This window comes from Choloepus didactylus, chromosome X (genome assembly GCF_015220235.1).
Source record: "Choloepus didactylus isolate mChoDid1 chromosome X, mChoDid1.pri, whole genome shotgun sequence".
NCBI classification, from domain to species: Eukaryota; Metazoa; Chordata; class Mammalia; order Pilosa; family Megalonychidae; genus Choloepus; species Choloepus didactylus.
The window spans coordinates 170,851,172-170,863,676 of NC_051334.1; the positions used below are offsets into that span (position 1 = coordinate 170,851,172).

General features: G+C 37.7%; 1 protein-coding gene across 1 annotated transcript in view; it reads left to right on the plus strand.

Moving 5' to 3' along the window:
- LOC119522469 (RNA helicase Mov10l1-like) overlaps positions 1-12,505 on the plus strand; it is a 165,104-nt gene that overhangs the window by 59,037 nt on the left and 93,562 nt on the right. The window contains 2 exon segments of the mRNA XM_037820922.1: positions 8,111-8,288; positions 8,556-8,626. Of these exon segments, the coding sequence (XP_037676850.1) occupies positions 8,111-8,288; positions 8,556-8,626 (249 nt within the window).

The following is a 12,505-nucleotide window of genomic DNA, read 5'->3' on the forward strand; positions in this document are numbered from 1 at the left end:
TGGTTGTGGTATATAATTCTTTTAATGTGCTGCTGGATTCGATTTCCGAGTATTTTGTTGAGGATTTTTGCGTCTATATTCATTAAAGAAATTGGTCTATAATTTTTTTTTTTTGTAGTATCTTTGGTTTTGGTATTAGGGTGATGTTGGCTTCATAGAAAGAGTTAGGTAGCTTTCCCTCTTCTTCAGTTTTTTTTGAAGAGTTTGAGCAGGATTGGTACTAATTCATTCTTGAATGCTTGGTAGAATTCACATGTGAAACCATCTGGTCCTGGGCTTTTCCTTTTTGGGAGCCTTTTGATGACTGACTCAATCTCTTTACTTGTGATTGGTTTGTTGAGGTCATCTATTTCTTCTTGAGTTAATGTTGGTTGTTTATGCTTTTCTAGGAAGTTGGCCATTTCATCTAAGTTGTCTAGTTTATTAGCATATAATTGCTCATAGTATCTTCTCATTATCTCCTTAATTTCTGCAGGGTCGGTAGTTATATTTCCTTTCCCATTTCTGATTGCGTTTATTTGCATCTGCTCTCTCTTTTTTTTTTATTAGTCTAGCCAGTGGTCCATCGATTTTATTGATTTTCTCAAAGAACCAACTTCTGGTTTTGTTGATTCTCTCTATTGTTTTCCTGTTCTCAATTGCATTTATTTCTGCTCTAATCTTTGTTATTTCTTCCCTTCTGCTTGCTTTGGGGTTAGTTTGCTGTTCTTACTCTAATTCCTCCAGGTGAGCAGTTAACTCTTCAGTTTTTGCTCTCTCTTCTCTTTTAATATGGGCATTTAGGGCAATAAATTTCCCTCAGCACCGCCAGGCATTTAGGGCAATAAATTTCCCACAGCACCGCCTTTGCTGCATCCCATAAGTTTTGATAAGTTGTGTTTTCATTGTCATTTGCCTCGAGGTATTTACTAATTTCTCTTGTAATTTCTTCCTTTACCCACTGGTTTTCTAAGAGGGTGTTGTTTAGCCTCCATATGTTTGTGAATTTTATGACCTTCTGCCTTTTATTTATTTCCAACTTCATTCCGTTGTGGTCTGAGAAAGTGTTTTGTATAATATCAGTATTTTTAAATTTGTTGAGACTTGCTTTGTGACCCAACATGTGGTCTATCCTAGAGAATATTCCATGAGCAATTGAGAAAAAAGTGTATCCTGCTGTTGTTGGATGTAGTGTTCTATAAATGTCTGTCAAGTCTAGTTCATTTGTCATACAATTCAACATCTCTGTTTCTTTAGTGATCCTCTGTCTAGATGTTCTATCCATTGATGAGAGTGGTGTATTGAAGTCTCCAACTATTATTGTAGAGGTATCTGTTTCTCCTTTCAGTGATCGCAGTGTTTGCCTCATGAATTTTGGGGCATTCTGGTTTGGTGCATAAATATTTATGACTGTTATGTTTTCTTGATGAATTGACCCTTTTGTTAATACATAGTGTCCTTCTTTGTCTCTTTTAATTGGTTCGCTTTTGAAGTCTAACTTGTCTGATATTAATATAGCTACTCCCGCTTTTTTCTGGTTGTTGTTTGCATGAAATATCTTTTTCCAACCTTTCACTTTCAGTCTATGTTTGTCCTTGTGTCTAAAGTGAGTTTCTTGTAGACAGCATATAGATGGGTCCTGTTTTTTAATCCATTCTGCCAGTCTGTGTCTTTTTATTCGGGAGTTTAATCCATTTACATTTAGTGTTATTACTGTAAGGGCAGTACTTTCTACTACCATTTTCTTTTTTGGAATTTATATGTCATATCTTATTTTTATCTCTCCTTTTACCTTTCCTGATAATCTTCATTTCTGCACTCTTCTCCAACTCTCTCTCTCCTGTCTTTTCCTATCAGCCTGTAGCACTCCCTTTAGTATTTCTTGTAGTGCCGGTCTCTTTTTCACAAACTCTCTCAGTGTCTGTTTGTCTGAAAATGTTTTAATCTCTCCCTCATTTTTGAAGGAAAGTTTTCCTGGATATAGAATTCTTGGTTGGCAATTTTTCTCTTTCAGTATCTTAAATATATCATGCCACTGTCTTCTTGCCTCCATGGTTTCGGCAGAGAAATCTGTACATAGTCTTATTGACCTTCCCTTGTATGTGATGGATCGCTTTTCTCTTGCTGTTTTCAGAATCCTCTCTTTGTCTTTGACATTGGACAATCTGACCAGTAAGTGTCTTGGAGTAGGTCTATTGGGATCTATTCTATTTGGGGTACGTTGTACTTCTTGAATCTCTAATTTTCTGTCTTTTATAAGAGTTGGGAAATTTTCAGTGAATATGTGTTGTATTACTCTTTCTGCCCCTTTTCCCCTCTCTTCTCCTTCTGGGATACCCATAACACGTATATTTGTGCGTTTCATGTTGTCACTCAGCTCCCTAAGACCCTGCTCATATTTTTCCATTTTTTTCACCATCTGTTCTTTTTTATGTATGAATTCGAATGACCTGTCTTCCAGTTCACTGATCCTTTCTTCTGCCCGTTGAAATCTACTGTTGTGTCCCTCCATTGTGTTTTTCATCTCCTCCATTGTGGCCTTCATTCCCATGAGTTCTGCCATTTGTTTTTTTAAGTTTATGAATTCTTCTTTGTGGTCATCCAGTGTCTTCTTTATATCCTTCAGCTCTTTTGCTATATCTTCCTTCATTTCATCCAATTTATTTAGCATTAGTTGCCTCCACTCCTGTGTCTCAGCTGAGCTATTAGTTTGTTCCTTTGGCTGGTCCATGTTTTCATGTTTCCTGGTATGGCTTGTTATCTTAAGTTGTCTAGGCATCTGATTTTCTTGGTTAGTTTATTTTGGAGCTTGTTTTCTGTCTTTTACCTAGTGGTTTTCTTGTTGGTTGGCTTTGTTCTCTGGCCTCTGTTATCCAGTTCAACTTATTCTAGACCTCTAACTTAGGTTCTATTTAGTTGATCAGAATTTTTCCCCTCTTGTTTTTTCTGTTTCTTGCTCTGCCTCTATGTAACCTTTTTGTGAGTGGGTCTCCTCAGATATGGTCGACCCTAGTCAGATTTTCCCAGTCTAGTGAGGCCCAGGTCTCATTGGGAGAGTATGGAGTTTTCCTGAGAATGAGACCCTCCTATTTGGCCTTTAGAATTGGTGCTTTTCCTCTCCTGTCCAGCAGGTGGTGCTTGCCAGCCCACAGCTCCCCCACCAGTGTAAGGAGGTATGTAGACTTTAGTTCTCCTGGTGACTCTGATCCTGTCGGGGGCGTGGCTGACTGAAGCCGGAATCTGAATTCCAGCCCCTGGGGTCTGAGTTCCCAGAAGGAGGCCTGCCAGTTGAGCTGGACCTCCCTCCACTCTCCCAATCCTCAGAACTCCAGTTGTCTCTCAGGGGCACTATTCCCTTCTCCCCTCTCCTCTTTGGGGCCTCTCCAGGTAGATTCCTTGGTCAGCAATGTTCGCTGCGATCTCAGCTTTTCCTCCAATTCCAAACTTGCGTCCGATGTGTGACTGGTTACTAGAGACCCCGAAAACACTGTTTCATATAGTTCTTGGGTAATTGCCAGCTGCTCTAGGGGAGAGACGAAATTCTGCTCCTCACCACTCCGCCATCTTGCCCCACCCTCTAGATGCCTTTTATTTCTTTGTCTTGCTGGATTGCTCTGGCCAGAACTTCTAACACAGTGTTGAATAATAGTGGTGATAGTGGGCATCCTTGTCTCATTCCTGCTCTTAGAGGGAAGGCTTGCAGTCTCTCACCATTGAGTAGTATGCTGGCTGTGGGTTTTTCATATATGTCCTTTATCATATTGAAGAGTTTTCCTTCAATTCCTACCTTTTGAAGTGATTTCATCAAAAAAGGAAGCTGAATTTTGTAGAATGCTTTTTCAGCATCTATTAAGATGACCACTTAATTTTTCCCTTTTGATTTTTTAATGTGTTGTATTACATTGATTGATTTCCTTTTGTGGAACCACAGTTGCATGCCTGGAATGAACCCCACTTGGTCGTGGTGTGTGATTCTTTCTGTGTGTCTTTCGATTCACTTTGCAAGTATTTTGTTGAGAATTTTTGTATATGTATTCATTAGGAAGAGTGGCCTATAGTTTTCCCTTTTTTATAGTGTCTTTATCTAGTTTTGGTATCAGAGTGATATTAGTTTCATAAAATGAGTTAGGTAATGTTCCTTTTTCTTCAATTTTTTTAAATAGTTTGAACAGGAATGGTGTCACTTCTTTTTGGAAAGCTTGGTAAAATTCCCCTGTGAAGGAAGCTTTTTATGGCCAATTGGATCTCTTGTTATTGGTTTGTTCAGGTCTTCTGTTTCTTCTTGGGTCACCATAGGTTGTTCATTTGTTTTCAGGAAATTATCCATTTCCTCTATAAATTTTCTAGTTTGTTGGTGTACAGTTGTTCATGGTATCCGCTTATGATTTTTTAAATTTCGGGATCCACAGTAATGTCCTCCCTCTCATTTCTGATTTTGTTTATTTGGGTCTTCTCTCTTTTTACCTTTATCAGTCTAGCTAAAGGTTTGTCATTCTTGTTGATCTTCTCAAAGAACCAACTTTTGGTGTTGTGTATTCTCTCTATTGTTTTTGTTGTTGTTCTTGTCCTCCATATCACTTATTTCTGCTTTAATCCTTGTTCTTTCTTTCCTTCTACTTGCTTTAGGGTTAGTTTGCTGATCATTCTCTAGCTTCTTCAGTTGTTCAGTTAGGTCTTTGGTTGGAGCTCTTTCTTCCTTTTTGATGTACACATTTAGCGGTATAAACTTCCCCCTCAGCACCACCTTCGCTGCATCCCATAGGTTTTGATACGTTGTGTTTTTTTTTCTCATTTGTCTCTAGATATTTACTGATTTCTTTTGCAATTTCTTCTTTGACCCACTGATTGTTTAGGAGTGTGTTGTTTAACCACCACATATTTGTGAATGTTCTGGTTTTTTAGTGGTTATTGATTTCTGGTTGCATTTCATTATTCCCAGAGAATGTGCTTTGAATAATTTCAATCTTTTTAAGTTTATTGAGGCTTGTTTTACGCCCCAGCATATGATCTATCCTGCAGAATGTTCCATGAGTGCTAGAGAAGAATGTATATCTTGGTAATTTGGAACATAACACTCTATATTTGTCTGTTAAGTCTAATTCATTTATCACATTGTTAAGGTTCTCAGTTTCCTTATTGGTCCTCTGTCTGGATGTTCTTTCTATAGAAGAAAGTGGGGTATTGAGGTTTCCCACTATTACTGTAGAAACATCTATTGCTCCCTTTAGTTTTGACAATTTTTGTTTCATGTACTTTGAAGCACCTTGATTGGGTGCATAAACATTTATGATTGTTATTTCTTCTTAGTGAATTGTCCCTTTTATTAATATATAGTACACTTCTTTGTCTCTTTTGGCATCTTTGCATTTGAAGTCTATTTTATCTGATACTAGTATTGCTACTTCTGCTTTCTTTTGGCTGCAGCTTGCATGGAATATTTCTTTCACCTTAAACCTCTTTGAGTTGCTGGGTCTCAGATGAGTCTCTTGTAAACAACATATTGATGGATCATATTTTTTAATCCATTCTTCAAATATGTATCTTTTAATTGGCAAGCTTAATCTATTCACATACACATTCAGCATTATTACTGTGAAGGCAACTCTTGAACCAACCAACTTTTCCTTTGGTTTTATTTTGTCAGATCTATTCCCCCCTCCTTTTTTTTTTCCTTTGAAATACCCTTATTATTACTCTTCAGTTCTGTGCCCTTCTCCATACCTCTCTCTCCTTTCTTTTTTCTCAGCCAGTATAACTCCCTTTAATATTTCCTGCAGGGCAGGTCTCTTATTAACAGATTCTCTCAGTATTTGTTTGTCTGTGAAAATTTTAAGCTCTCCCTCAATTTTGTAGGAGAGCTTTGCTGGATAAAGATTTCTTGGCTGGTAATTTTTCCCTTTCAGAATCTTAAATATGTCATACCACTGCCTTCTTGCCTCCATGGTGCCTGCTGAGTAGTCAATACTTAGTCCTATGTGGTTTCCCTTGTATGTAGTGAATTGCTTCTCTCTTTCTGCTTTCAGAATTTTCTCTTTCTCTTCAGCATTTAACATTCTGATTTGTATATGTCTTGGAGTGGGTTTATTTGGACTTATTCTATTTGGAGTCTGTTGGGCATCTTTGATTTGCATATTTATGTCATTTAGAATGGTTGGGAAGTTTTCCCTAACTGTGTCTTAAAGTACGCTTCCTAACCCTTTACTCTTCTCCTATTGGGACACTAATGATTCTTATCTTTGTGCGCTTCATGTTGTCCATCATTTCCCTGAGATCCATTCAAAATTTTTCAATGTTTTTCATCATTTGTTCTTTTGTGTGTTTGCATTCAATTGCCTTGTCCTCTAGTACATTTATTCTTTCTTCTGCTTCTTCACATCTGCTGTTGTGTGTCTCTAGTATATTTTATTTTGATCAGCAGTACCTTTCATTTCCATAAAGATCTGCTATTTTTTATTTACTGTTTCAAATTCTTCTTTATGCTCTTCTTTAGTTTTCTTGATGTCCTTTATGTCTTTAGCCAATCTGTTGAAGTTGTTTTGGAGATTTGAGTGTATTTCTTTTGTTAAATTGCTCAAAATTCTGCATCTCCTCCGGATTTTTATTTGGTTGTTTGGCTTGTCCAGATCTTCGTGAGTTTTTATGTGCTTTGTGATTTTCTGTTGACTTCAGGGCATTTGCTTATCTTGATAAGTTTTTTGGGGGGAATCGTAAGATTATATGAACATTTATATTTATATATATATTTGGCAGAGCCACAGCTTGCTGGAGTGCATTTTCCCTGTCTTTCCAGCAGATGGAGCTCTTGAGCCACCTCTCACCCTCAAGTCAGCTTTACCCCACCTTTGCCTGTGTGCCGGGCAGTGTCCAATCCAAGTGGAAATCCAATCAGTGCACCAGTTTTCCATGTATACTTGGGACTGCCACCCTGGTGGTGCAGTGTTGGCCCTGTGTAGTTTGACAGGGAGTCCACTTAAGGGCACCATGGGTCTGGTGATTCCCGGGCCTCTGAGTGGATCACTCTCAGGCTGTGGGGCTACACGTCTCACCCTCCAGCTCAAATGTGCCCTGCTCCCTGCCTGCTGTGCGCCCACGAACGAGCCTGTGGGGTGTGGGAGAGGCTCCTGGTGCTTCCGTGTGGTACCCTTGCCTATCCCCACGTCTCCCATGCACACCATGGATCTCTGTGGAGGGAGAGTAAATGCGGTGAAGGTCCGCTATTTCCCGGGTTCCCTCATGGGAGCTCCTGACCTTGTTGCTGCAGAAAATTATCTCCACAGCTAATTGTTGAGATGGTTGCATGGGAGTGGATAGCTGCTCCCTCCCCTGCTCAGTAGCCATCTCACCACTCCCAGCCCCTGTCAGTGGTCCTGACTGAATAATCTCACCCTGTCCTTTGAGACACAGTTTCTTTGCTTTTTCATCCAAGTCCCCACCATGTATTGTAGAAGTCCCTCTCTGACTGCCTGTACCCTGAAACCACTGTCCTGGGTGTTCTCTGCCTTTTCTCTAGTTTCTTCCATGGAGGAGAAGTTTGTTCTGCTTCACCTATTCCACCGTCTTCTAAGAAGTTGCTGATGATATTTAAAAAACAACTTAATGTTAGTATAAAACTCAAGATTCCAAAGTATGTCCTCCTTTGTTACTCATTTAATTCACATAACTAGCCTGTGAGGTATACAGGTCATGTGGTACTGTCCTTTTTATGGATGCTTTTAAAAGTGAAGCTTTCCCCTTCCTGACTGAGCTTGGACAACCAGAATAAAAAACAAAATAGTAAGGACAGTGTAGTATAGGGACCGGTGATATAGATAAAGGCATGGCTGGCCATTTAAGGTTAGGGAAAATATAAACCTCCCAGCTTGAGGAATATGGGGCACTTTTTGCAAATAAGGCAGAGTTCGTATACCCCCACAGCTCCTGGCACCATTGAATTATGGCATAATAGAGAAATTTTGATATTGAGCACATAAATGATGATGTTAATTTGCCTAAATGGTGCTGGTGATTGGGATTATGTATAGCAAATGAAATAAGTTAAAATTTCTTTATTTAGAACTGCCTACTCCATAAATTTGGCACATCATTGACATGTTATTCTACTTTCACTGACTTCCTAATGTTATGTTTTCAGCTTTTGAACATGTTAAACTACAAAGAGAGATTTTCAACATTGCTGTGGCTTGAGGAGATTCATGAAGAAATGGAAATGAAACAGTTCAGTATGAGTGGAGTTATTTTAAAAAAGAATGGGAATTTCTTGGTTTTGGAGATCCCAGGATTGTCTGAGAATAGGCTATCTCTGCATCCAGGTTTGTTTGTTACTTCACGTGTTAACTTAGTAGATAGAATATCAGAAATTATATTACAGGCATGAAAATTAAGTTTTTTCTTTTATTTAGTTAGATTCACACTTAACATTTTTTCAGCATATTTCTCTTGTCACATTTGTATTTAAGCAGTTGATCCCAAGAAAATTTTTGTCTGATTTCCAGTCCTTCAAAACATTTGATTTTATAGTACAATAGCAGGATCTGAGATTCTGCAGTAATTTTATATGTGGTGATTTTTTTAACTAGGTGATAAAGCAATTTTAAGAAGTCAGGCGTACAGCGAACATGTGGTTGAGTACAATGTCTGTGTTCATGAGGTAAGCGGATATTCTATTAATAATTTAGTTATATTTAGTGAATCAGGATAATCAAAAGGTGAGAAATCATGTTAACTGTTCTTTCTGTTGAAAGTTGCAAGATATGGGGGAAAATTTTGCTAGTTTTTTATGTCTAGGCATACAGACATAGATAAGTGAGCTCCCATTAGGCATTTGCCTCTTTTAGAAAATTTTGGTATAAAGTGAAATTTTGAATAATTTTCATGCATAAAGGGAATTTGATATCTAAGAAATCCTATAAAACAGATTCATATTTGTTAAATATTGATATATAATTGAAGTACAATAAATTGCTCATATTTAAAATGTACGATGTGATCAGTTTTGACATGTGTATACCCATAAAACAATCCCTACAGATTCCTTGTATCCCTTTGAAATATTTCCCTCTCTCCACTCCTATTCCCAGGGAATCACTGATCTACTTTCTGTTGCTATAGATTACATTACATTTTCTAGAATTTTATATAAATAAAATTCTAATGTATGTACTTTGTTATGATTTTGAGATTCATCAATGTTGTATATGTATCAATAATTCAATTATTTTTATTGCTGAGTGGTGTCCCATAGATAGATATACCACAATTTACTTACCTATTCACTTGTTCATGGGCATTCGTTTGTTTTATTTTTTGGCTATTCAAAATTAAGCTTCCATGAATATTTGTGTACAGGCCTTTGTGAGGACAAATGATTTCATTTAATTTCTGTAAATACCTGGGAGAAAGATGGCTGATTTGGACTTATTTTCACAGTTTGTCTGCTTATATACTGGCAAGGAGGAGGACAGATTATTTTAATGCAATTTTGTTGAGATATATTCACATACCAGATAATCATCAAAACTGTACAAAAGTTCACAGTATCATCATATAGTTGTGCACTCATCACCACAATCAATTTTTGAACATTTTTATTACTCCAAAAAGAAATTAAAATAAGAATGAAAATAAAAGTTAAGAAGAAGACCCAAAACACCCCATACCCCTTAACCCCCCTATTATTTATTTATTTATTGACTTTATTTTCTTACTCATCTGTCCGTACACTGGATCAAGGGAGTGTCAGTCACACAGTTTTCACAATTGCAAAGTAAACCGTAAAAGCTATATAGTTAATACAATCATCTTCAAGAACCAAGACTACTGGGTTGCAGTTCAACAGTTTCAGGTATTTCCTTCTAGCGATTGTAATACACTAAAAACTAAAAAGGGATATCTATATAACTCATAAAATTAACCTCCAGAATGACCTCTCAACTCTATTTGAAATCTCTCAGCCACTGAAACTTTGTTCCATTTCTCTTCCCCCTTTTGGTCCAGGAATGCTTTCTCAATCCCACAATGCCAGGGCCAGGCTCATCCCTGGGAGTCATGCCACACATTGCCAGGGAGATTTACACCCCTGGAAGTCATAACCCACATAGTGGGGGAGGGCAGTAAGTTTACCTGCAGAGTTGGCTTAGAGAGAGAGGCCACATCTAAGCAACAGAAGAAGTTCTCTGGGGGTGACTCTTAGGCATAATTATAAGTAGGCTTAGCTTCTCCTTTGCAGGAATATATTTCATAAGGGCAAACCCCAAGATGGAGGGCTTGGCCTATTTAATCGGTATTCCCCAATGCTTGTGAGAATACCAGCAGTTCCCCAGGCGGGGGAGGTTAATATTTCCACATTTTTCTCCAGTCCCTCAAGGGGGCCTTGCAAATACTTTTATATTCTGTGCCCAGATTACTCTGGGATGTGTCCAGACATCACATTAACCTGTACAAATCAACGAGCTCTCACTCCCTATTCAAGCTTTCATATAATTATGGTGTATGAATAAACTAACCATACAAGTTAAATTACATGGTGTGCTGCAGAAAATGTAGATTTTGCACAAAATAAACATCTTCCTTTGGTGTCACACAGAAGTTGAAGTTTAAAGCACAGTCAGTATTTTCCTTTACCCTTTAGTCTGATTTGCCTTAGTCCTAACCAGATCAACTTCATTCATATCTCTAATTGAAGTCTGATCTCTTTTTCAGCTTTTTAAACAGTTGCTGTATGGTGTAATGCTGACTTTCATAGCTGCAGAACTCTAGCTCTGAGTCTCAAGTTGTCTGGCACCTGAAGTTCCAGACAACAACCAGGTTATACTAAAAGAGGTTGGCATCTCAGAATTTAGAAATAACTGTAACGAATCAGGAATAACTTTGAATGCTGTAATAGCTTACCATCTAGGTACATATAAGACCTCCCCCGATAACCTGTGCTCTCAAATTAATTCTCAGAATTTGCACATTATATTTAGTCCATATTAGTGAGGCATTATAATGTTTGTCTTTTTGTTTCTGGTTTATTTCACTCATCATACTGTCCTAACGTTTCATTCACCCAGCTGCATGCCTCACAACTTCATTCCTTCTTGCACCCACTCAATATTCCATTGTATGTATACACCACAGTTCGCCCTTCTGTTCATCAGTTGATGTACCCTTAGGCCACCTCCGTCCATTGCAAATCATGAATACTGCTGCCACAAACACCAGTGTACAAATGTCCATTCATGTGCCTGCTTTAAAGTTCTTCTAAGTATGTACTTAAAAACGAGGTTGCAGGATCATATGACAATCCTATACTTAGCCTCCTGTGGAACCACCACACTGCCCTTCAGAGGGGCTGCACCATTCTACTTCCCCACCAACAGTAAATAGGTACATCCCTCTCTCTACATTTTCTCCAACAGTTGTATATTTCTGTTTATTTTCTAAACAGTTTTATTCACACACCATACAGTCCATCATAAGTAAACAATTAATGGTTCCTGGTATAATCACATAGTTATGCATTCACCATGACAATCTATATGAGGACATTTTCATTTCTTTTGCAAAGGAAGAAGAAGAGGGAAAAAAAGAATAGAAAATTAAAAACAAAATGAAATAAAATAAAAAGAAACAATACTAATGTCAATAATCCCATACCCCTCTCTTATATCCCCTCTTATTAATGTTTAGCTTTTTGTTACATTTTATGGAAGTATATTACAATGCTACTGTTAACTATAGACTCTAATTTGCATTGATTGTGTTTTCCAAATAGCATCCCATTTTCAACACATGCAATATTGACATTCATTTGTTCTCTTTCATGTAAAAACATTCTTATATTTGTTCATTTAGTCACCATCATTGTCCACTCTAGATTTCGTGTTATACATTCCTAGTCCTTATTTTCTGTCTTTCCTTTTGTGCTCATACATGCCCCTAGCCTTCTTCTTTCATCCATCCTCACACTCAGTTTTGTTCAATATACTTACAATATTGTGCTACCATCAGGTAGTACTGTGCTATCCATTTGTGTATCTTTACAATCAATCCTGTTGAACGTTCTTTACTCCTTCAGCATGAAATGCAAAATCTCTACCCTCTTTCTATATCCTGGTAACCTGTGTTCTCAACTTTAACTCTCAAAGTTCAGTCATTAATGACAGTTCATATTAGTGAGACCACACAGTATTTCTCCTTTTGTTTCTGGACATTATTTCAACATAATGTCCTCAAGTTTTATCCACATTGTTATATACTTCATGACTTTCTTCCGTCTTACAGCTTCGCAATATTCCATCGTATGTATATATCACAGTTTGTTCATCTACTCATCCACTGATGGATATTTGAGCTGTTTCCATCTTTTGGCAATCATGAATAATGCCAATATAAACATGGATGTGCAAATATCCTTTTGTGTCCCTGCCTACAGTTCCTCTGAATATATACCCTAGTAATGGGATTGCTGAATCATATGGCAAATCTGTACTTAGCTTCCTGAGGAACCACCACACTGCCTTCCAGAGTGGTTGCACCATTTTTC